This window comes from Phocoena sinus, chromosome 20, assembly GCF_008692025.1.
Source record: "Phocoena sinus isolate mPhoSin1 chromosome 20, mPhoSin1.pri, whole genome shotgun sequence".
In the NCBI taxonomy this organism is placed as follows: Eukaryota; Metazoa; Chordata; class Mammalia; order Artiodactyla; family Phocoenidae; genus Phocoena; species Phocoena sinus.
Window position 1 is genome coordinate 25328976 of NC_045782.1, and position 24756 is coordinate 25353731.

The 24756-nt window shown below is 39.6% G+C and overlaps 1 protein-coding gene across 3 annotated transcripts in view; it reads left to right on the forward strand.

Annotated features, from left to right (window-relative positions):
• STXBP4 (syntaxin binding protein 4) overlaps positions 1-14656 on the forward strand; it is a 182059-nt gene extending 167403 nt beyond the window's left edge. For all 3 annotated transcript variants that reach the window (XM_032616290.1, XM_032616288.1, XM_032616289.1), the window contains one exon: positions 14242-14656. In XM_032616290.1, coding sequence (XP_032472181.1) covers positions 14242-14356 — 115 coding nt within the window. In that variant the 3' untranslated portion in view covers positions 14357-14656. The remainder of the gene's footprint in view (positions 1-14241) is intronic.
• The last annotated feature ends 10100 nt before the right edge of the window (positions 14657-24756 follow it).

Here is a 24756-nt window from a genome sequence, read left to right on the forward strand (position 1 = left end):
GATGATCTGTCCATTGGTGAAAGTGGGGTGTTAACGTCCCCTACTATGATTGTGTTACTGTCGATTTCCCCTTTTATGGCTGTTAGTATTTGCCTTATGTATTGAGGTGCTCCTATGTTGGGTGCATAAATATTTACAATTGTTATAACTTCTTCTTGGATTGATCCCTCGATCATTATGTAGTGTCCTTCTTTGTCTCTTGTAATAGTCTTTGTTTGAAAATCTATTTTGTCTGATATGAGAATTGCTACTCCAGCTTTCTTTTGATTTCCATTTGCATGGAATATCTTTTTCCATCCCCTCACTTTCAGTCTTTATGTCTCCCTAGGTCTGAAGTGGGTCTCTTGTAGACAGTATATATATGGGTCTTGTTTTTTTTTATCCATTCAGCCAGTCTGTGTCTTTCAGTTGGAGCATTTAATCCATTTACATTTAAGGGAATTATCGATATGTATGTTCCTATTACCATTTTCTTAATTGTTTTAGGTTTCTTACTGTAGGTCTTTTCCTTCTCGTGTGTTTCGTGCCTAGAGAAGGTCCTTTAGCATTTCTTGTAAAGCTGGTTTGGTGGTGCTGAACTCTCTCAGCTTTTGCTTGTCTGTAAAGGTTTTAATTTCTCCATCAAATCTGAATGAAATCCTTGCTGGGTAGAGTAATCTTGGTTGTAGTTTATTCCCCTTTGTCACTTTAAATATGTCCTGCCACTCCCTTCTGACTTGCAGAGTTTCTGCTGAAAGGTCAGCTGTTAACCTTATGGGGATTCCGTTGTGTGTTATTTGTTGTTTTTCCCTTGCTGCCTTTAATATTTTTTCTTTGTATTTAATTTTTGATAGTTTGATTAATATGTGTCTTGGCGTATTTCTCCTTGGATTTATCCTGTATGGGACTCTCCATGCTTCCTGGACTTGATTAACTATTTCCTTTCCCATATTAGGAAGTTTTCAACTATAATCTCTTCAAACATTTTCTCAGTCCCTTTCTTTTTCCCTTCTTCTTCTGGGACCCCTATAATTCGAATGTTGATGCATTTAATGTTGTCCCAGAGGTCTCTGAGACTGTCCTCAATTCTTTTCATTCTTTTTCTTTACTCTGCTCTGCAGTAGTTATTTTGACTATTTTATCTTCCAGGTCACTTATCCATTCTTTTGCCTCAGTTATTCTGCTATTGATCCCTTCTAGAGAATTTTTTAATTTCATTTATTGTGTTGTTCATCACTTTTTGTTTGCTCTTTAGTTCTTCTAGGTCCTTATTAAACGTTTCTTGTATTTTCTCCACTCTATTTCCAAGATTTTGGATCATTTTTACTGTCATTATTCTGAAATCTTTTTCAGGTAGACAGCCTATTTCCTCTTCATTTGTTAGGTCTGGTGGGTTTTTGCCTTGCTTCTTCATCTGCTGTGTGTTTCTCTGGCTTCTCATGTTGCTTAACTTACTGTGTTTGGGGTCTCCTTTTCGCAGGCTGCAGGTTCGTAGTTCCCGTTGTTTTTGGTGTCTGCCCCCAGTGGCTACAGTTGGTTCAGTGGGTTGTGTAGGCTTCCTGGTGGAGGGGACTAGTGCCTGTGTTCTGGTGAATGAGGCTGGATCTTGTCTTTCTGGTGGGCAGGTGCACATCTGGTGATGTGTTTTGGGAGGTCTGGGCCTTATTATGATCTTAGGCAGCCTCTCCGCTAATGGACGGGGTTGTGTTCCTGTCTTGCTAGTTGTTTGGCATAGAGTGTCCAGCACTGTAGCTTGCTGGTCGTTGAGTGGAGCTGGGTCTTGGTGTTGAGATGGAGATCTCTGGGAGATTTTCACCATTTGATATTACTTGGAGCTGGGAGATCTCCTCTGGACCAATGTGCTGAACTTGGCTCTCCCACCTCAAAGGCACAGCCCTGATGCCTGGCTGGAGCACCAAGAGCTCCAGCTTCATTCACACGGCTCAGAATAAAAGTGAGAAAAGAAAGAAAGAAGAAGATAAAACAAAATAAAGTAAAATAAAACAAAGTTATTAAAATAAAAAATTTTTTAATAAAAGAAAAAAGAAAGAAAGAAGAGAGCAACCAAACAGGAAAACAAATCCACTAATTATAACAAGTGCTAAAAACTATACTTAAAAAAGAGAAAAAAAAAAAAAAAGGAGAGACAGAACCCTGGGTCAAATGGTAAAAGCAAAGCTATACAGACAAAATCACACACAGAACCATACACACTCGCAAAAAGAGAAAAAAGGAAATATATATATATATATATCTCGTTGCTCCCAAAGTCCACCTCCTCAATTTGGGATGACTCGTTGTCTATTCATGCATTCCACAGATGCAGGTACATCAAGTTGATTGTGGAGATTTAATCCACTGCTTCTGAGGCTGCTGGGAGAAATTTCCCTTTCTCTTCTTTGTTCGCACAGCTCCCAGGGTTCAGCTTTGGATTTGGCCCCACCTCTGCCTGTAGGTCACCTGAGGGCATCTGTTCTTTACTCAGACAGGACGGGGTTAAAGGAGCAGCTAATTCGGGGGCTCTGGCTCACTCAGGCCGCGGGGAGGGAGGGGCATGGAGTGCGGGGCGGGCCTGCGGCGTCAGAGGCCGGCATGACGTTGCAGCAGCCTGAGGCGCGCCATGCGTTCTCCTGGGGAAGTTGTCCCTGGATCCCGGGACCCTGGCAGTGGTGGGCTGCACACCTCCCCGGAAGGTGTGGGGTCCGCGCTGATAGCCGTGGCTCGCACCCGTCTCTGGAGCTCCTTTAAGCGGCACTCTTAATCACCTCTCCTCGCGTACCAGGAAACAAAGAGGGAAGAAAAAGTCTCTTGCCTCTTCGGCAGCTCCAGACATTTTCCCGGACTCCCTCCTGGCTAGCTGTGGCGCACTAGACCCCTTTAGGCTGTGTTCACGCCGCCAGAACCCAGTTCTCTCCCTGCGCTCCGACCGAAGCCCGAGCCTCAGGTCCCAGCCCCACCCGTCCCGGCGGGAGAGCAAACAAGCCTCTCGGGCTGCTGAGTGCCGGTCGGCACCGGGCCTCTGTGCGGGAATCTCTCTGCTCTGCCCTCCGCACCCCTGTGGCTGCACTCTCCTCCATGGCTCCGAAGCTTCCCCGTTCAGCCACCGCAGTCTCCGCCCGCGAAGGGGCTTCCTAGTGTGTGGAAACCTTTCCTCCTTCACAGCTCCCTGTCACTGGTGCAGGTCCCATCCCTATTCTTTTGTCTCTCTTTATTCTGTTTTCTTTTGCCCTACCCAGGTATGTGGGGAGTTTCTTGCCTTTTGGGAGGTCTGAGGTCTTCTGCTTATGTTCAGTAGGTGTTCTGTAGGAGTTGTTCCACATGTAGGTGTATTTCTGATGTATTTGTGGGGAGGAAGGTGATCTCCACATCTTACTCTTCTGCCATCATGAAGCCATCTACTCATTGGTTTTTAAAAGTTACTCACACCTGGCTTATAATTCCTTTGTGTTGATACACCTTTATATCACATTCTGAAATCTGAGATAGCACACCTTGTATTATAAAATCTGTTCTCCATTACATAGGAAGTATTATACTTACATTACAAATGCATACCAGTGAAACCTAGGGAGCCTGTGATTTCTGAATAAAACAGAAGTTTCTGTCTAGAGCAGAGAGGGCAAATAGATTTCAACTCACTTTCTCAAGTGTTGTTTGTGAAGAATTCTGAAGCTATATTCAACCTCACTGGTATGTCTTTTTTTTTTTTTTTTTTTTTTGTCTGCGTTGGGTCTTCGTTGCTGCACACGGACTTTTCTCTAGTTGCAGTGAGCGAGGGCTATTCTTCCTTGTAGTGCATGGGTTTCTCATTGTGGTGGCTTCTCCTGTTGCGGAGCACAGGCTCTAGGTTCACGGGCTTCAGTAGTTGCGTCGCATGGGCTCAGTAGTTGTGGTGCATGGGCTTAATTGCTCCACGGCATGTAGGATCTTCCCGGACCAGGGATCAAACCCATGTCCCATGCGTTGGCAGGTGGACTCTTAACCACTGCGCCACCAGGGAAGTCCCTGATATTTGTCTTGATGCATCAGAGATGTCTGCTGTGGGTGCTGGGGGAAGAAACGTGTGGGACACATACCACATCTTTTCAGTCTTTGATCTTCTAGAGCATATTGCCAACACAGGAACTCTGCCAGGATGAACAGTAATAATGCAAATCGTAGGTTGGAATGACAGAATAAACAGTGACACTCCCCCCCAGTAGTTCTTATGAGATAGTCAGTATTTAAGAGCTTTGCCTTTATGACTTCAAAGGAAAACTGATCAATAGGCATGTTTTGTCTCATATCTTTCCACTCAGAGTTCATTAACAACCCTAAATGATTGTCTGAGCAGCCTATTAGGTTGTTTCCAGGTAGGAAAGAATGTAGATCATAACCTATGTATGAATGAAATTTGTCATTGTCAGCCTACTGTATTAATTAAAGGCTTAAGTTACATTGTATCATCTCATTTATAAAATAAATTTAAAAATGGAAAACACAAAAGGAAAAATTCGAGATTGTTTTTCTTACCTCCAACCTTATTTTGCACGTAGAGTCCATGTTAGGTAATTCTAATGTGATTAAAAATTAAGGAGACTGGGGAAGGGAGGGTGGAGAGGGAGGGATGGTTTCTGGATGGGAAATAAAAAGCTACTACTTTTAACTTTTCCTAAATCCTTAGCAGATGATTTTAGCTCCACTTTAGTAGGTACTGTCAGGAGCCCTCCCTCTTAAGACCTCGTTAATTTGGCTGCTTTGATTAATTTTAGATGAGTTAAGAAATAGCCATGGACAGACTACTGAAGTCTAGGGCTCACTTGATGAGATGTCAGGGCAATTTCTATGTACCTAACTTCAGCGTAGATAAGGGAAATGGGGGTAAGCTCCTCACTGCCTTTGCATGTATGGCAATCCTGAGCATTTCATTCTTAATGAGACTATAATGAAGAAATCAACAGAGGACTTGAAGGAAGAAGTATGGAGCTTATTAAAATATTTTGTTCCCAAACAAAATATGATTCTAGCTATGATTAAATTGTAAGGTATTAAAACCACTAGTTTGGATGTACCCATCTATGTGATAACTGGTTTAGAATATCCAGTAACTAGTACAGTGCCTGGTATGTGTAGGGACTGAATAATTATTTATCAAATGAGTGAATACAGTCATTGAGGAAGCAGTTGGTAGGGAAAAAATATGGGCTTAGTATCAGACAGACCTGGTTTCTAATGTTTACACCACCACTTTTGAGTGTGACCTTGGTATAATTAGTAGTATTTCGATTGTCTGTAACCCCTTTTCTCATCAAAAAACAAGGATAGTAGTTTATATCTCCCAGGCTTGTTTTGAGAATTGAATAAAATAACTCACCTGGCACAAGGTGAGTGCCTAATAGATGTTCATTCCCCTTCCCTTCCCTTATATTATTCTACTGCTATTTGCCAGTGGAGGAGCTTTATACGACAGCATTTGCACAGCTGCAAATAGAAACCAGCAACCAAAACCTACACTTATACCTCTCCCCAGCCAGTCAGCAGCCCTGTGACAGGAGCAAAGAGGCTGCAGGGCTCAGGAGCCTGAGACAGCCTGCTCTGGATTTTCTATAAATATCTACAAAGGGGTGTAGCCATATGAAACTCTGTATGAGCAACTGTCATCTAAACAGAAGGCCAGCCAGCTGACCGAGGTTACTCAGAATGGCAAAGCCCACTGAAATGAATAAAATGTCCAGATCTAGATAGCCAACATCAAACTCTTTTTTCCCCTATTTAACCAATAACAGGTATAACTGAGGCAGGAAGCATGTTTTTTAGCATTTTGGGGGGATAATATAAGAAAATCCTTTGGGATTGTGTAAAGTACTTTGGAAATTCATCACCTTTCTAGGGTTATACTTTTATTTAGCCAGATATGGGATCTTCTCTGCCTCCAAGACCCTTTATTTAAATTTCTCAACAAATACTAACTTTTTTGTCACTTTCCCTTCCAAATTTGGTTGCTGGATTAGTCTGCTAGGGCTTCCATGACAAAATACCACAGACTGGGTGGCTTAAACTGGGTGAGAAATTTATTTTTCTCACAGTTCTGGAGGACAGAAGGCCAAGATCAAGATGCCATCAGGATTGGTTTCTTGTGAGGCCCCTCTTCCTGGAATGTAGACAACTACCTCCTCACATGGCCTCTTCTCTGTGTGCATGGAGAGAATGGTCTGATGTGTCTTCCTCTTCTTACAAGGACACCAGTCCCATTGGACCAGGGCCTCACCCTCATGATCTCATCTAACCCTAATTACCTCCACAAAGGCCCCATTCTCCAAACACAGCCACATTAGGGTTTAGGACTGCAACATAGAATTGGGGGGTGGGGACACAATTCATTCCGTAACAGTTGCTTCTTCTTTAAATTACTTTCCATAGATCTCTAGCACCTTTTTCTTCAGTCAGTTATATCCAGTACAATGTATTATAGCATATAATCTTTCTTCCTGTACATTTGCCAAGTTTCAGGCAAATTGCAAGAATTAATACAAACCAGTGCCCCTTCCCTCAAGCTCTAGGCTTTAGTGCGAGAAGTAGCTGAGGGGCAAGGGAGTGTGGTAAGTAGAATAATGGCTCCCTGATAATATCCATGAGCTAATCCCCAAAATCTTTGAATATGTTAGGTTCCATGGTAAAGGGGCATTAAGGTTGCAGGTGGAATTAAGGTTGCTAATCAGCTGACCTTAAAATAGGGAGATTATCCTGGATTATCCATGTGGGTCCAGTCTAATCACATGAGTCCTCAGCAGTAGAAGAGGGAGCCAGAAGGAAAGAGTCAGAAAGAGATATGACAATGGAAGCAGGGTCAGAGATATGTTGTGTTGCTGACTTGGAAGATGGAGGCCACAAGCCATGGAATGTGGGTGGCCTTTAAAAGCTGGAAAAGCAAGGAAACGGATTCTCCCCTAGAGCCTCCAGAACGAAATTTTGCCTTGCCAACCTCTTGATTTGAGCCCAGTGAGAACCGTGGCGGACTTCTGAGCTACAGAACAGTTAGCCAGTAAATTAGCATTGTTTTAAGCCACTACATTCGTGGTCATTTGTTACTGCACCAAGAGAAAACTAATACAGGAAGTTAGAAGTGAAGGAGAGAGGGTGATGCTTATGATGGACCTAGAATGTGTCAGGCATAAAACTAGGGGATTTATATGTTTTCTCTCTTAACACTATCAAGGAAGGTCTTACATGTTTTCTAGATTGGGAAACAGACTCAGAGTTTAAGTAACTTTCCCAGAGGCATACAAATAACCCAGTTAGTGCCTGGGCAATACTGAATTTCAGACCAGGTCCGTGAAGCTGATACAAAAAGATAGTGACCATGGTCTGCATCTAAGCCTGAGATCTACTATTGTGTGACCTTGGATAGGGCACTGGGACTCTCTTAGCCTCAATTTCTTCAATTGCCACATGATGTGAAAAGTTTAAGACTGCTGGAGAAGCAGGTGTCACACAAATAATTTTTATTCATACTGAATAAAGTTTTTATGAATTTTATGATAAATTATTTTAAAATGCTTTAGAGATAGAATCTATGATCATCGAATTAATCAGTCAATACATCTTTAATTATTTCATCTTGTAAAGCTAAAGACCTCTTTTCAGGTGGTCTCATTTAATCGAACCCAAAGCCTCCATATATATTGTTGTTGAAACCAACCCATATAATAGAGCCTCAGAGAGGAATATAACATAATGGTAAAATTCTCAGAAGTCAGATTTGGATCCAGATGCTGGCTCTAACATTTACCAGTTTTATGACCTGGAGTAAGTTATTTCACCTCTCTCAGTGTTAGCTTCCTCATATATAAAATGAGGATAATAAATATAACTGTCTCTCCTTTAAAATATAAATATATATAATATATAAAATATAAACATAATATAAATATGTAAATTAGGATATATAATATTTACAGAATATAAGTATAAAATAAGTTTCTAAAAAACAGTTAAGCCCATTTATTCACAAGTCCAAGGTGGCACCATTAGAAGCAATCAGTATGTAAAGTTCATGAGAGAACTGTAAAGGTTGATGGCATATATGGTTTTTATCCCATAATTTTTTACTGTAATTGAAGGTTTCTGTGTTATAGCACTCACTCCCAAGTGGCTTTTGCACTTAGCATTATGGAGTCAATAATACTGACAAAACACCTCAAGAGTTTAAAGATGGTCTCATGTGGAACCCCTCCAAGTCCCCAGTTTTGTGATGCTCAGTTTTCTAATATCATACGTATATTTATAGCTTTATATTTTTAGTGTAATCAGCTTAACTTTGATAAAAAAATAATACTAGGATAAGTATAAAATAAGTTGAAGTATGTTTCAAATAATTTTAGGGTTTTTTTTTAAGATTTCAAATTTGGCAATTAAAAAAATACATTTAGTTAGATGTTTATTAAACTTATTGGATAAATTAAATGAAAGCCTTATAACTTGTATTACAATTCTTACCATTTTAATAAGAACATTAAAATTTTAAATATCTTCTACATTTCATGCACTTCTACTCATAAGTGGGAATTTAATATGGAAACTTTGGCAATGATCTTGCAAACTTGCTTCTAATTAAATTTAGTTTCCATTAATCTATATTCTGACAGTCTTTTGATTACTAACATATTTCAAGTAGCCTGAAAATATGTATTTATTACCCGCTTTTTGTATTTTAGAAAGACAAGCTCTTTGGTTTGTAAAAAGTTGTACATATATTTAATGGGAAAGTAATAGTCATGGCTTCATCTTGAAATACTCTCTTGAAGTCATTTAGAGTAACACTAGCTGCTGTTACAAACCGTGCTTTTCAGTGGCTTAACACTCACACACCAGTCAGTGCGGGAATCCCTGGTCGATGGGTGGCTTTTCTTTTCTTTGGGTAGTGATTTTGAGACCCCAGCTCCTTCCAGTTCATGGCTCTGCCATCCCCTAGGGCCTCTGAGTTCTCTGCATTCAGTTATGGATGAGGCGTGAGAACAGAGAAGGCATTCCATTGCTGTTCTTGAAAACCCCTGGTCCACAAGACGTAAACATCAACTCTCTCCCCTTCCACTGGTGGGAATTAGTTACATGCTCACATAAGGATGTACGGGGAGCTGAGAAATGTAGTCTCTGCCTGGGAGCAGCCTCCTGATAACAACTCTACAGTGTGGAATGGAGAACATAAATTTTGGTGGACACTGCCAAAGGGGGTATATGAGAATGTACAAATACACCAACTACAGAATTTTATAAAATTGTTTATTATTATCTAATAGTCCAGTGTCTAGGTACCAGTGTCAGTAGGACATGTTCTTAGAGGTCTTCTGAATTTTTTTATTCTATCATAATCCAAAACAGCATCAATTTTTAAAGGTTACCCAAAGCTATAGTCTGAGACCATAGAAATATTTTCTTTTTTTGAAAAGTGTATCACCTTTGGAGTTGGTATGTTTTTGCCTCTGTACAATAATTGACAGCAGTCTAAGCCTGTGTATATTACTTCAAAAAATATAATTCATATTTTTTCAGGACTTTTCAGTGTTCATTTTTTACAAGTCTAGCGACGTAATTTTTTCCAATATTATTCATAAGTAATATATTACTGTAGCTTTAGATTCTTGTAGCATAATGTAATATCTAGACCTAAAGATTTTTTAATTAATTGGATTATTTAATTGCAAAATATATCTGATATATTTTTTATAGAGAATGCCATAAATATAGAATAGAAATAAAATTTGTCTTCAAGAATGTAAAGATTTGGGGCTTCCCTGGTGGCGCAGTGGTTGAGAGCCCGCCTGCCGATGCAGGGGACACGGGTTCGTGCCCCGGTCCAGGAAGATCCCACATGCCGCAGAGCGGCTAGGCCCACGAGCTATGGCCACTGAGCCTGCGCATCCGGAGCCTGTGCCCCGCAACGGGAGAGGCCACAACAGTGAGAGGCCCGCATACCGCAAAAAAAAAAAAAATAAAAAATAAAGAATTTAAAGATTTGAATGGGATCCTGCTAATGTTTGATCAGAGCCTCACTGGATTTCCAAATGCCTAATTACAAAATTCTCAAAGTATTCTGTGCTATTTACAGAGTTCATTAATGGGAAATACTCATTTTGATTTTAGGAGTATATTTCCAAAGTTATGTAAGAGGGAACTCTTTATATATCAGTGGAAATAAACTGCTTGCAATTTTCTCTTAAACATGTTTTGGAATGGATACTTTCTATTACTAATCTGTAGTCATTCTCATAACCAGTGTCTGACAAGATTACATGCTGCCTCACCAAGGTTTGGTGACTTTTTTATAATTTTATTGACATGGTTCACTTTCTGTTCTTCCCTTCTGATTTGTTTTCAATTGGGAATATTTTTTACTAAATCTTTTATTTTCATTACTACTTGAAGCTTATGGCCAGTTATAAAATTTTTCAGTGATTCCAAGTACTGATACCAGAAACATTTTGGATTAACATATTTATTTGTCTTTATTTTCTGGTTCATATGAATATTATATACATAAGATTACCCTGCTCTCTGTAAAAAAAAAAAGGACATTGTAAGTTAATTACTTTGGCTTACTATTCTGCAGTTTTATCTTAAATAGATAATATATGCAATCTTGCTAAATTCACAATAACATATAAATAGTATCATTTACAATGGAAGATTAACAAAAGAGCCTCTTTCTTCATCACAGACTATTATAAGAATGAATTTCTACAAAACTTGTGTTCTTTTTGTCTTTAAACCACTTTTCTCTTAACTGGCTGTCCTAAATTTTTATTTAGAAAGAAAGCATTTTGCATGCTAGGAGGTAAGAAACATAAGGAAGGTAATTATAATGGAATTTAAATAATTCACTTACTTTTCTTTGGCAATAAAATAAAGCATGTTCTCTTAGGGTTTATTTTTTTTATGAGCATTAAAATATGTCCTTCAAATTACTAATATTATAAAATAAACCACACAACACTGTCATCTTCCCAGCTCAAATATTACTGTTTTCCAACAACAGATTTGGCAGTCATTCAGAGGCAAGTAGTATTAGGCTTTTTAGATTTTCAAATATATCTGAACTGCTGTTGATTACTCCGCAAATCAGGTCAGATACACTCTCTGCAGGAACATTTCCCAGAGGTACTGTATGTTCAAATGGAAGATTTTCATGTTTCACAGTCACAGCCTCATTTATTTTCCAGACCTCTAAAATTTTCAAACTAAGTAGCAGCATCTCACTTTGTGAACAATGGGGTCTTTATTAATTAAACAGAGTCAACAGGGTTGATTTATTCTCTCTCTTCTCAGTTGAATTACCAAGCACACAAATCAGAGAGGAAATATTTCTAATAGTAGAATGTTCTCCAAGCCAGTAAATCTGGGATTATCTCATCATACCGATTATGTCAAAGCTCTTTAGTCACCATGCTCACCAGGACATAAAATTGAATCGTATACACACAAATGGCCCCGTTCCAGCATCACAGGAAGAATTCCAAGTTTTTCTTACAATATTCAGGAAGCCCTAATTATTAACAAAAAACAAAAAAACAGCCATGATCATTATTGAATATCTACTCTTCACCAGGCACTTTACATGCATTACCTGTGTTTTAGAAGCATTGGTTCTGGATGTGTTTTATTTTTTCTAGTGATTGGCTATTGTATTTGCATGTTTGGCGCTAAGGTGTGTGTTTTTCACTTGTGTACAGAGAAGTGTATTATGAACATAAGATTAATCATTTAATATTTTATGGTATTATTTTGTATTTGGAGAAAGATCAGATGTTGACTTGTTGATTAAAAAGTACCAAATGAAGTTTACTGTCAAGGATGACTTTCTGGCAGAACTTTCTAATGTTCATTGTTCAGAGTCTATAACTACATTTTCTTCTTAAACATTTTACTTTTGCTTATTTTATATTATCAATTCAGTGGAATGTCCATATATGGGCAGTTATAATATTTCAAACGTGAGAATTTTTTTTAAGTCACATAAGAAAGTGTGTACCCGACCTTACCCCTCAGGTAATTAATTGTGCCTGTTTTTCTTCCTTTCCAGCCTCCCCAGTTAAGGAGCATTGTAGGGGAGGAAGGATTTATAATAATCTAAATTAAAGTCTCTTCTTTGGACTAACATATTATAAATGTGCTGATAAACAGTAAAGTAAATATACTAAGATATCCCATCAAGCTTTTTCCTTTCAGTTTTAAACAGGTACGTTGTACGGGACAATGTGTCCTCATTTCCCCTTGCAGTGGTATTCTAGCCCTCTGTGTTATACTCACTGGTAATTCTTTAAAACCACTTTCAATTTAGGCAGCTTTCCAGCTTTACAAAAGCCTTGAAATGAAGTTAACCTGTGCAGAATCAAATGCTTTGTAAGTTTAGCCTCCATAATAAGAAATCGCACTAAACCATTTTAAAGAGGTAATAGTAACATGGATTACTGTCAAGAGAATAACTATTCTTTGTATCACTTAACCACACTCTGAGGTTTTGAAACTATGAAGATATCTGGGCCTTGCCACATCTACCTCCATCTTAAACAACTTAAGTGCATTTACTCTATCGTGAAACTATAAGTGATCTTCTTCCATGGAAAGCTGCATTTTCAATATTTAAACAGAAGAGTTGAACAATTTGTTTTGGGGGATAGGGATAGAATTTAGAATATAGGACTGAAAACAAACCAAATCCAGTAATAACAGTGAAACTGACCATTGGTGCTAAGTGCAACATTTCAGTTATTGTCATCAACAGGCACTAAAGTAAGTGCCTCTTTGTGACAGATCCCAAATTGTGCTCAAAGGCACACTCGTCCCATGAGTGCTAATAGGGCATGTTAGTTTGAGTAATATTGTAAACTCTTGGAGAGTTGTAAGACACATTAGTATATTTAGGGCTCTGGGAAATCCTACAGTAAAAAAAACCTACTTAACTATGTTTAAACTAGTGTATCTCAAAGTTATTTGACCATAGAATTCTCTTCTTCACATAATATGTATTAAAAACCCTTATAACACACTTCAGAAATGTTATTCTGTAATATTTTAGGAAGTAGGAGATACTTTGAGATCCACAATCTTATTTGACCCTCATAAGTGCCAACCCTCAGAGGGACTTGATCTAAGACATGATGCTTCTCTGAGGTTGAGTTTGGGTAGGATGGGGGCAGGGGAAACTGATCTAGGATGGATAGGGCAGCGAGGTAAGCCAGGGCTAGAACAAGGATCCAAGGAGAAGGAATAAGTCATCCTATTCCAGAAGCTGTCTGTCCAGGACTCAGGAGCTGGGCAGATAGTGGTGGATTTAGGCGAGTCATCCAGCTGAAGGCTGGGAGTTGGATACTAGGTCTAAAAAACACCATGCATCAGGTAGGGGCACAAGTAGTGATGTTTCACCACTTCCTGAACATGCCCCATATATTTGTACGTCCTTCCTTACCTCTGCTTGTGTTCTTCCCCGAAACGCCTAGTTACTTGTTCTGAGAATATGTTAGGTACCATAGACTCAGAGATAAGAAACAGCTCCTGCCCTAAAGGAGCTTTGTATGCAGTACAAAGGCCTAAAAATAAACAGGCATTTGTAATATGGTATAAGAGATAAGGCCATGGGCACAGATTGGAGGAATCTAGAGGGAGATTTGGTTCTTTAGAATTAGCTTGAGTTAGCTGAATAAACAAGACGGGAAGGGGGAAGATTGTAGCAGAGAAGAAAGTATTGTTGAGGCAGGTAAGAAACAAGGTATTTCATACTATGGAATATGTATTTGATCCAGAAGGCATTAGTTGGCACTGAATTTTTAGCAGGTGAGCAGCAGTGTATGATCTGTCATTTAGGAAGATCTCTTGGCTGGAGTGGAGGATGAATTAAAAAACTAGAACAGAGGCAAAGAGACAAGCTGTTTCAGTGACCCAGACCATAGCGTTGGAAAAGGAGAAAGGAAAAGATTCCAGAGATGTTACAGAAAGACAATCACAGGACTTGCTGATGGATAAAGAAGAGCGAGGAGTCAAAGATGACACATTCTCCTGCATTCTTTTGTTTTTGGTTTTGTTTTTACCAAAGAATAAAGAAAAAAATGGGTTTTGTTGAACCTAAAAATGTATCTAAGACTTTTAAAAACTATTGGATCCAGTTCCAACAGCTTCCTAATTCAGGAGACTGCAGTAGGGTGGAAGCAGTGTCGCTGAGGGATCACTGCTTGCACGGTGGGTAGAAGTACAGTCTTTCAGATTGTAATTGTATCCCTTTTTCTTCCCAAGTCACGTAACACAGACTACATCCTGGATGCATCCCGTGATGAGCGCACTGACCCTGTCCTGCTCAGAGGAGAACGAAGAGGATTGCTCCAGAGAACTTCCTGACCAGAAGAATTGATGGTTTTCTGTGGGAAGCTGCGGTCCATGGTCTTCTGGCATCTCCATCGATGTGGAGGACTCTGACACGCGACATCTAAAATAGGAGTAAACCACACACTATTTAGTGAAGTGAAATGGAGATTGAATTTAAGCTATTTTTGTAAAACTTTTTGGTATAACTGTATACATTTACAAAATTAATTGCCACTACAGTAGTTCTTTAGGAATAATCTAGTCCTGTTTTTGAAATCATATGTAATTAGATTTTATAATATATATAATTTTTCATATGTAATTTTATAGTTAGTTCTTTATAGAATATCAGACACAGTGGTTTTTATAATTAAGACATATTGAAAACTATGTGAACATAGTGAAACACTTCATTTATCTGGTAATTCACTAACCTCTTATATGCGTACCTTAGGAAAGTGATTTAAGCAAGTTTTCCACAGGCCACTGGATATATAGCTTACATCTTTATGATGCTTTCTAATTTACAAAATGCTTTTCAGACCCTGTTTTATGTAAACCATACAACACGCCTGTGAGGCAACTCCACTGGGTATTTTTCAGTTAGGAAAAGGGCAGTTCAGAGAAATGAAGCACCTTGTCCTGGAGCTGAGGCTCACACCCTCACCTTCCGATTCCATGTCCAGGCCCCTTTGCCCCACACCCTGCTGTCCCTGCAGAGGCAGGTCGCAGCCCGACACACAGGGTCGCATGTCTCTGTTGATGCAGCTGAGCTCCACAGCTGTGTACCCCTGGGGCCACAGAGACTCAGGGGGCACTTGTTCATTCAAACATGGCCCCCACCCAACCTTATGGTTCTCCTATAAACCCTTCCCCCAAACACTCACCAAGCAGGGGCATGGCTTTGTGATGTTGATTCAATGGGCTTCTTTCAGCAACTCACATTTTTCTAAAGTAAAGGGACCGACTCCCTCGTGGGATTTGCCCTGCTGGGTTGTCCTTGCCAGAGGGAGTGTTGAGGGGAGCTGATGAATAGAGGGGCATCCGGAATCTATGTATCAAAAGAGACATCCTTGAACTCCTCTGCTGTGCATTCCAGACTGACCTCATTATTGCTGATATCAGCCTCCAGACCGATTATGCTTCTGATCTTATTTCATCTTATTGTAAGGATGCTACTAGACAGTTTTTGGAAGGAATGAGCCATTGACTTGGAGTGCTAAAGATTTTCTCTCCGTTTAATGATTGAAACCTGGGGCTGGGAAGTTGGGGTGGGGGGTGGGCAGGGAGGAGGAAGTCATTTTAAATGCTCTGGGCATTAAGTACCAACTGAATAACAAAAAGGGACTTATCCTTACGCAGTGTTATTATATAGTTAGGTGATGTACTGTACTGAGGAAGCAAGTGAGCAAGGATCATTAATTAATCAGAATACTGTTCCCAAACCATCCGTGATAACACAGAGACGTTACCGTGTCTGTCTGGGCTCCTCTTCTCCCCACCACCACCACTGCTCTTCTTCTTGCTTTCCCTCTTCCTCTCCTCACTCCCTTCTCTCTTTCTCTCTCTCCCGCCCTCCCCACCTCTGAAATACAAGTAAGAAAAAGGAATTCAGAGCCTTGAGGATCACTTGACTCAGTGATTTTCAAACATCTTTTGGTGAAAAAGACTCATTTTTCAAGTGAATTCTTAAACAGAATCTCAATATTTGTAACAGATTTTTTTTTAATATTGCCGTCCTGCTTCAAACAAGATGGAGGCCTGAAGCCCAATTAAAACAGCCCCCAGCACTGCTATGCAAACCTAAAACTCCTTAGAATATAGTGTCAGAATCATCCATTGTAACCATTTATATAGATGAGTAAACAGATCCTGAGAGCTCACACAGTGAGGTCAAACTTAGACCTAGGTCTTGAGTCTCCTAGTCTACTACATTTCATATGGTATATTGTATCGGTCTATGTTGTAAATATATGTGTACATTATGCGCATGCACACATTCCTGAATATATGTAGGATTTATAATTCATGTCTTGAATGATAACATAAGTCAAATCCAGGCTGATAGGTAGTCATTAGCCCTGAGAAAATTTCAGAGTGGCTGGAGTAACTTGTGTTTCCTCTGACAGCTCTTTGAATATTAGGAAGCTGCAGGGAGACAAGTTTTGAGAGAAGGCCCTGAAGGAGGTCTTTCCTTGTGTCCCCCAGAGGTGAGTGAGATTCTCAAACACCCCAAGTTACTTTTATAAATTAGTATACCAAATTGATGGTATGAAGTGTCCCTCCCCTTCCTGGGAGTGTTTTTCTAATTTGTTTCTAGTGAGGAAGACACAGAAGATGCTCAAGTCACTTGGCATCAAGATCCTCAGGAAGCAGGTCACTGGCGGACGCCTCATAGGTTAACTTTACCATTTGGTGCCACTTTCCTTCCTGCTTCCTAATCGAATACCTAATGGAAAAGGCCTACAAAAATCGCAATGAAATTATTTATTGGGCATTTTGTGCCATACATTCGTGACAGATAATTTGCATGTATTATTTCATTATCTTCTTAAAACAACCCCATGAGGTAGAAACTATGATCATCTTCATTTTGTAAACAAGTTTAGGATTAGAGAGAGTTGCTGATCTTTGCCTCAGGGTGATTTATCACCTACGTGTGGAAACTGGGGCTCAAGGCAAGTCTTGCGGGGCCCATTCTCTTAAACCACTGCAGAACCAGTTAGAGCCATTGTGTGTGACACTGGCGGCAGAGCTGGGGTCCGGGGGTCAGTTTTACAAAGAGGCAGATTCAAGTTCAGTGTGCTAAGGAACTTCCTCGTAGTCAGAACACATCAGGAAAGAATTCCCCAGGAGTAAGTGGAAACCATGTCCCAGGAAGTGTTCTGTCAGGCTGAACTCCTTACTGCAAGACTGTTGCTGAGGAGTTCAGGGTCTGAACTGGCTGGACCATTTGAGCACTGACTGAGATTTCTTCATCTTTATGCTTCTGTGACCTCTGAACCCACAGATGAATGCCCCAAGAGTTGCTCAAAGAAACATATGGTGGGGAGCCATTAAGAATCCTTATTCAATGCAAGTAGAATCCCCCAATTATTTCAGAGTGAGTTGACATTTATATAGCCCATCTTTCTTTAAGTCAACTCTATTGTTGTGGTCATTGTAAACTCTTCTCTGTTGACCCACTGACTCAGATTGTAGGATCTAAAACTCTCAATGTTCTTACATGCTTCCATCTCACTTTACTAAAGAGTGACCTGGCTTAGCCTTCCTTACGTATTTAATCTCAGAATATTGACCGAGCACCAACAGTGAACCAAGCACAGTACTAGGCACTATGGTGAAGTAGGGCAAAAGCCGATCATTTCCTGGTGTCTACTTACTGTTGGCTAAGAAGTTAAAAGCTTCTCAGGTAGTCAGAATTGAATAGCTTCTCTTTAATTTTTTTATTTTAAAAATAATCTATTTCCATTAAAAAAAGAATCAAGTAGTATGGAATTGAATAAAGTCAAAAGATAGCCTATCTCACTTTCCCAAGGTAGCTATCACTAATACTTTCATGAGAATTTTTACTCAAAGGAAATCATACTGTCAAGTATCTTTCTTTTGACTTAATATATTATGGTCATTTTTTTCATGGTGATACATAGATTAATGTTATACCTCAAATGTCTCCATAAAATATCACTACCCAGATAACACCTAATTTCTGTAGCCAACAATCTATTGATGAGCACTTAGACTAATTTAAATTGTCAGGCTTCCCTAGTGGCGCAGTTGTTGAGAGTCCGCCTGCCGATGCAGGGGACACGGGTTCGTGCCCTGATCCAGGAAGATCCCACATGCCGTGGAGTGGCTGGGCCCATGAGCCATGGTCGCTGAGCCTGCGCGTCTGGAGCCTGTGCTCCGCATCGGGAGAGGCCACAACAGTGAGAGGCCCGTGTACTGCAAAAAATAAAATAAAATAAAATAAATAAATAAATAAAAATTTAAAAAGTAAAAATAAATTGTCTTCTGTTACTAACAATGCCACAGTGAACATTCTCATATTCATTAAATCCTTTTCCTCATACATCTATGTACTCTTATGCCAGTATGCCTATAGTGAGGATACATTCATAAAAGTAAATTACTACATCAAAGTTATGTTCATTTTAATTTTGGTATAAATTCACAAATTCTCCTCCATAAAAATAGTACCAATTTACAGTACCAGCAATAGTGTATAAGAGCTTTTCTTCTCCATATTATAGAACAATTTTTTAGTCAAAAGACTGCCAATAACTTTTCTGATTGTTTTTGTCCTTAGAGTAATCCTTTTTCCATCACTATCTAAAGACCTGAATTTTTTCATCATTGGGTTTTAGTTGTCCCTTGAGAGCAGAGGCTGACTCTGTATATAGGGGAGTCTAGCAGTGACCAATTCACTGTACGTCAAACACGTAATTACTGTCATCTTTTTATTTGAAAGTATTGACCTTTCCTACTTTATATATAATGGTGGCGAGGACCAACTTTTACTTTTTTATTTTATTTTTTTTAACATCTTTATTGGAGTATAATTGCTTTACAATGGTGTGTTAGTTTCTGCGTTATAACAAAGTGCATCAGCTATACATATACATATATCCCCATATCTCCTCCCTCTTTCATCTCCCTCCTATCCTCCCTATCCCACCCCTCTAGGTGGTCACAAAGCACAGAGCTGATCTCCCTGTGCTATGCGGCTGCTTCTCACTAGCTGTCTATTTTATGTTTGGTAGTGCATATATGTCCATGCCACTCTCTCACTTCGTCCCAGCTTACCCTTCCCCCTCCCCGTGGAGGACTGACTTTTAAATTAGTTAACTGGGGTGAGAGGCCTTGGTAAAGTGCAAAGCACAATACAGACGAACTTTGAGCCTTGATTTCCCCATCTCTGTGAGGGGATAGTATTCCCCTGACTCTTCCCAAACCAGTTCAGCTCAGCAACCATTTCCTGAGCACCTGCGAGATGCCAGACAAGATGCAAGGTCTTGAAGATAACACACTGAGTAGTTCTGATTCCCAAATCAAGAAGCTCATAGTCTAAAACCCTTTTTTCCTTTCTTTCCTTTTCTCTCAAAAACCTTGTATTTTTCCTTAAAGGAGTGAGAAGTTAGGGGTTTGGTTAATAAGAACCCCTGAAGAGAGGCCCTTTATCACTCTCTTAAATTTGAATAATTCCAAAATAATATTAACAACACCCTTTGACTAGAAATAAAAGAAAAGGAACATACTGTATGAAGGGCCTCTCCAATAATAAATTCTAAGCAGCTGTAAAAATACAGAGTCAAATGATACTTTCATAAAGTATTTGCAAAATTAGAAAGTATTATCCTTTTTCTAGGGGGAAATGGACATTTTTATTTTCTTTGCTAAGTAAAATGCAACTATTTCAAAAGTCAACAAACTTGAATTTTACAACATACAGAACAAAAAGAACTAAGCTAACATTAAGACAACTTACATACTTTATTGCATATAAATTTTGAGGATGAAAAGAACTTTAAATAGAATACGCCCATGAAACTTAACTTTAGAAATAAAATCCCAAGATGTTTTAACTATAGCTATCCACATGTAATATTGTGCCTGCATGATGATTATGTAAATATTAAATGCAGTTCTGTATTTGCTTTCTTCATATGACTTTTTAACATTTAACTAATACTACTTTTTTTTTTTTTTAAGTTTGAATTTCACTCTCAGCATACAGGGGTGGTCTGAGGGAAAGTGCAATCAGATTAGTAGCTCTGACTCCTCTTCATTCCTGTTCCCCCATCACTAAAATATTATGTCACTTTACCCTGTTTATTCCTTATACATTATTTATCAATTTGTAATGATCTATTTGTGTTTTGTCTTCCTTAATAACGGGAGTAAGAATGAGAGTACGTTGCTTGATGACAGGGATTTATCTGTCTCATTCACCATTGTAGGAAGGATCTAGCACCATGGAGGAGGATCTAACACAGTGCCTGTCACATAGTAGGTGTTCAATGCATACTTGCCAAATTGAATGTATAATGTGCTGTCCATAGCTAAGACTTAGTTCCCACTTTAACTCTCATGCCCTTGTATTCCTTTATTCACTTTAAACACTGAGTGCTACCAGATGGCAAACACTGCAAAGTCCTAGAGATACAGTGCAAAACATATATGATCCTAGCCCCTATGTGATTTATATATATATATATATTTTTTTTCTTTCTTTCTTTTCGGTACGCAGGCCGCTCACTGTTGTGGCCTCTCCCGTTGCAGAGCACAGGCTCTGGACGCGCAGGCTCAGCGGCCATGGCTCACGGGCCGAGCCACTCCGTGGCATGTGGGATCTTCCCGGACCGGGGCACGAACCCGTGTCCCCTGCATCGGCAGGCGGACTCTCAACCACTGCGCCACCAGGGAAGCCCGTGATTTATATTTTATGCAAAGGACATTCAACTGAAATTAACCAAAGCTTTTTAAACTTATTTTCTTTATTCCCCTTTTTTATTCCATAGCTGAACTTCTAGTCCATTTAATGTTCACTGTCTCAAGAAAGGTGTGTGGCATCAGTAAGCAGAGGAACACATGCTCTTTTAAGTTTCAAAAGTCTGGCTCCTTAGGGAGTTGGAAAGGATTCATGATTTAGATCAAAGATCTGAGAGCACATATGATGTGGAAGAGCAAGGCTTTCCTACTCCCTGTCCAGGAAATAATTCCCCTGGCTGTGGGAATTATTATTACACATGCTGTGTATAGGCAGATAGAGCCTTGGACTTCAGTGAGCTTCCTCTAGCCCAGTGTGGTCCAAACTGGAAGGTCATATTGATTCCCATGAACCCAAAAGGATCACAGGAGTAGCAGGAAGACCCACTGGACCTAAATGAAGATTTTTTCTATTCAGTCCACATGGCCTCTCAGTGAAACCCAACTTGGATAGTGACAACAGACCATCTAAACCCAGAGTGCCCTGGCACTAAGTAAGCCTCCCAGAGTTTAGCAATGACTCCCCAGAATGGAGGGAAACTGCAAGTTGACTGAGATTAGTATTGGTCGAGATCACTTATTCCCTACCCCTGATGTCTTCTGGCCTGTCTGCCTCTGCATTCACAGGTAGTGACTGACATGCTTGGTGAGCTTGGGAGAAAGAAAAAGACATGTACTGTTTCTAGAACATTTCTTAATATATTCCCCTTTCTCTGATCCATGCAAACACTGCCTATTTGTTTTTCAGGTCTTTCTCATTTATTACCTGCATAATGGCAATGGAGGCAATATACCTTTCTCTCTCTCTACCACACCTGTCCCCATCAACCTACCCACCACACTTCTGTCAGAATTATCTTTCTGAAACACACATCTGATTCTATTGCCCCCTTGCTGCTCTTCAGTTCCTAGCACCTGCCATTAACTGACCCTTTCCTCTCTTCCTCCAGCAGCATTTCTCACCCAACAGTCACTCAGATAGACTGTTTTGTCTAGGGAACATCTCCTGCCTCATTCCCTCAGCAGATTCCTTCTCATCCTTCCAAGACACCCCTCCATACACCTCTTCTGTGAAGATCCTAACACATGCTGCTTCCCCCCAGCCAGCACCGGCACTCTAGGTACTATCTCTTGTTCATACCTCTGTCCAGCCCCTCTTCCCACTCGGGGGTGGTGGAGTATGAACTTCCATCCCAAGAGGAGTTGCTGACCTATTTGTCCAGACACCCATTGGGGTACTACATTTATTTACTAATTTATTTCTATCTAGTGAACTGGGTTACTGGGTCCTCAACGCTTGAGGTCTGGTCCTACCCTCTCTTGTGTGCTTCCTGTCTCCACGTGGTAACAAGCATCAGAGCTCTGGTTAAAGCCAACTAGTCCCTCTCACTGTGGCTGTCCCACTCAACATCACAGCTAGGTGAGTAAATCAGGGGAAGTTGGGAGGGAAATGGGAAGAGAGAAGATTGGCTCAGATAGTCCGTTGTTTCTTATTTATATATTGTTACATTGGGGTATTTTTATCTACAACCTGGAGGGTGAGAAGGTTAACTGGGAGGAGACATGCTCTAAAATCCTACCCCATCCCCCTGTCGCTGCAAACCTTTTAATAAAGCCTCTGTCACACTATACTTGCAATTAATTAGGGCGGGAAAGGGGGGCATGTGTCTCTCCTACTAGACTCTGAGCCCTTTGAGTCCATATCTTATTCTTTGCCCCTCTCACAGAACATGGCAGAGTATTGTTCAATAAATGCTTACAGAATACATTTTAAAAGTGATTCATTGCTTTCAAAAACTCTTTTGGCTGTTTCCTGCTTCCGGCAGAAAAAAAAAACAAAGTGAGTGAAAAAGAAAATGAGATGGGAGTTTAAGAACATCTACACCAGCTAGTTCTACTAAAGTTGGAATGATGTAATGGATTTTTCTAGAAGAAGCAAGTGTATGCTGCATAGGTTTGACCACAAGACTCAGTGTGATTGCAGTGGAAGGGTTGTAAAGCATATACACAAATATTATTGATTTACCCAAGATTTTGAAAACTACAACAGAATGATTTTAGTATGGAAGGGTAGGTAAAGCCTAAAACCAAAATACATGTGCATTTCAAGGCAACAGTCTTGGCAACTTCTCTTCTTACAGGTTAATTAATCATGTTGCTAAAGAGTTGATTTGGTACAAGGGAGTTATGTATTGCCACAGTACTTTGAAGGTGCAGAAATTATCCCATCTATAAGTCCGTTGAAATTGCTTGTGTGTGCTGTTTCACAATAGAGAAATACATCTTTCATCAGCAAAATATGGGGTGAGAAAACAGGAAGACAAAACAAATTGGGTAGATAATAAAGTTACCTTGGCATATAGACAGTTCAGGTCAGGCATTTCTCTGAAATGGAATATGAAAAGACGTTAGTGGGGAGATCCTATTTCTATATACTGAGTAGTTTTATCATTCAGGGAAGTAATCCATGCATTAAATCTAATGCCAGCTTTTTATTTTTGTGCAGTGATCACATGAGTTATATATAGTTCTGTGATCACCACTAAAAAATAAAAAGCGGGCACCAAATTAAATGCATGGATTACTTCTCTGAGTAATGTGTGTGTACACACACATACATGTATATGTGTATATGTACACACATACACACTTTAGAGGAATAAGAAATATTTAATAGACTAACGTCTACAGAATTTCAAGAATGTGACAAAATGGTGGCCCCTCACTCACAAATGTAACCCCTACTATGACTCATACTAGGTGAAAAGTCTATGAAGTTATCTCAGTTTTCCCACCGTTGCTAAGATTGTTCATTGATTATATTCCTTCTGTCTCTGAGTAGCATATTCCTGATTAGTATTTCACCAAGTTTAAGACTCTATCAATTATAAGACTTATCATTATTTTTTCTATCACCAAAAATTGTTTAAAAGCATCTAAAATATGACATAGTACTTTGGATTTTTGTCTTATGTCTTTTTAAGTAAACTTAAGAGCTATTTGAACGTAGTTTTTATCATGTGTATATATAAAGGAAAATGAAATAATAAATTGTGATATTCCTAAAACTTCTGTATATTCAGAGTGGAACTCTTCTGAACCTCTCTTTTAAATCAGAGTTTTCATCCACATTTTTCACAATAACATCCTGCCATCAAAATGAAGCATTTCTTAAAGAACTGTTCCACTACTATCCCTAGGAATTTCTCCCCAGGTCTTGACATGTATTCTGAGTTTTGATGCTGGTACTTTTTTTGATCTTTTCAAAAGGATTTAAGAGAAGATTTTTAGACAATAATCAGGATTCATATTCCTTCCTCAAATAGTCCTTAAATGATTTATTTACTGAAAAGTAAAGTAACAGTCCATTCATACCACAAGAAAAACAACCAAGTCCATGCATGCCCAGGCAAAGACAACTGTATCATTATAGTTGCCTTTTGCAGTTTTGGTGGTATAAGGGTGAACCTAACTGCCTTCCTAGCCAACAGGAAGTGGAAGACATCATGGGTTGTAAGACACACCTTGTCGTATGTTTGGTTCCCCGAGGTGAGAATTTGTTTGAACTAGGGGGGGAAAAATAACATGGTAGGAAAATAGAGAAATAGGACTGACACATAGGGAAGGGAGAAAAGCACACAAAAGTGTGTGATGTCAAGCAAAGCCCATCCATCAGAAGGTGTGGAGGCGGGGATGGCACTTTTGCTCAGTCCCACAAGGGAGCTCTGGGGAAAGTGTAAGTCCTGCTTCAGTTTTCCAAGTAGAGGCCAGGGAGCTGGCGTATTTATACCCCTGAACCAACAGTCATTGGTTAAGCATGGGAGGCCCGGGAGAGAGATATGAATTTCTAGGTCCTTCTAGCTCTGTGTAGGCAAAGTGGGTTCATGCAGCCCTACAACAAAGAGATGTAGGTGCTGGATGTTGGGAATAAAATCACACAGAGCTAATGTTCATGAG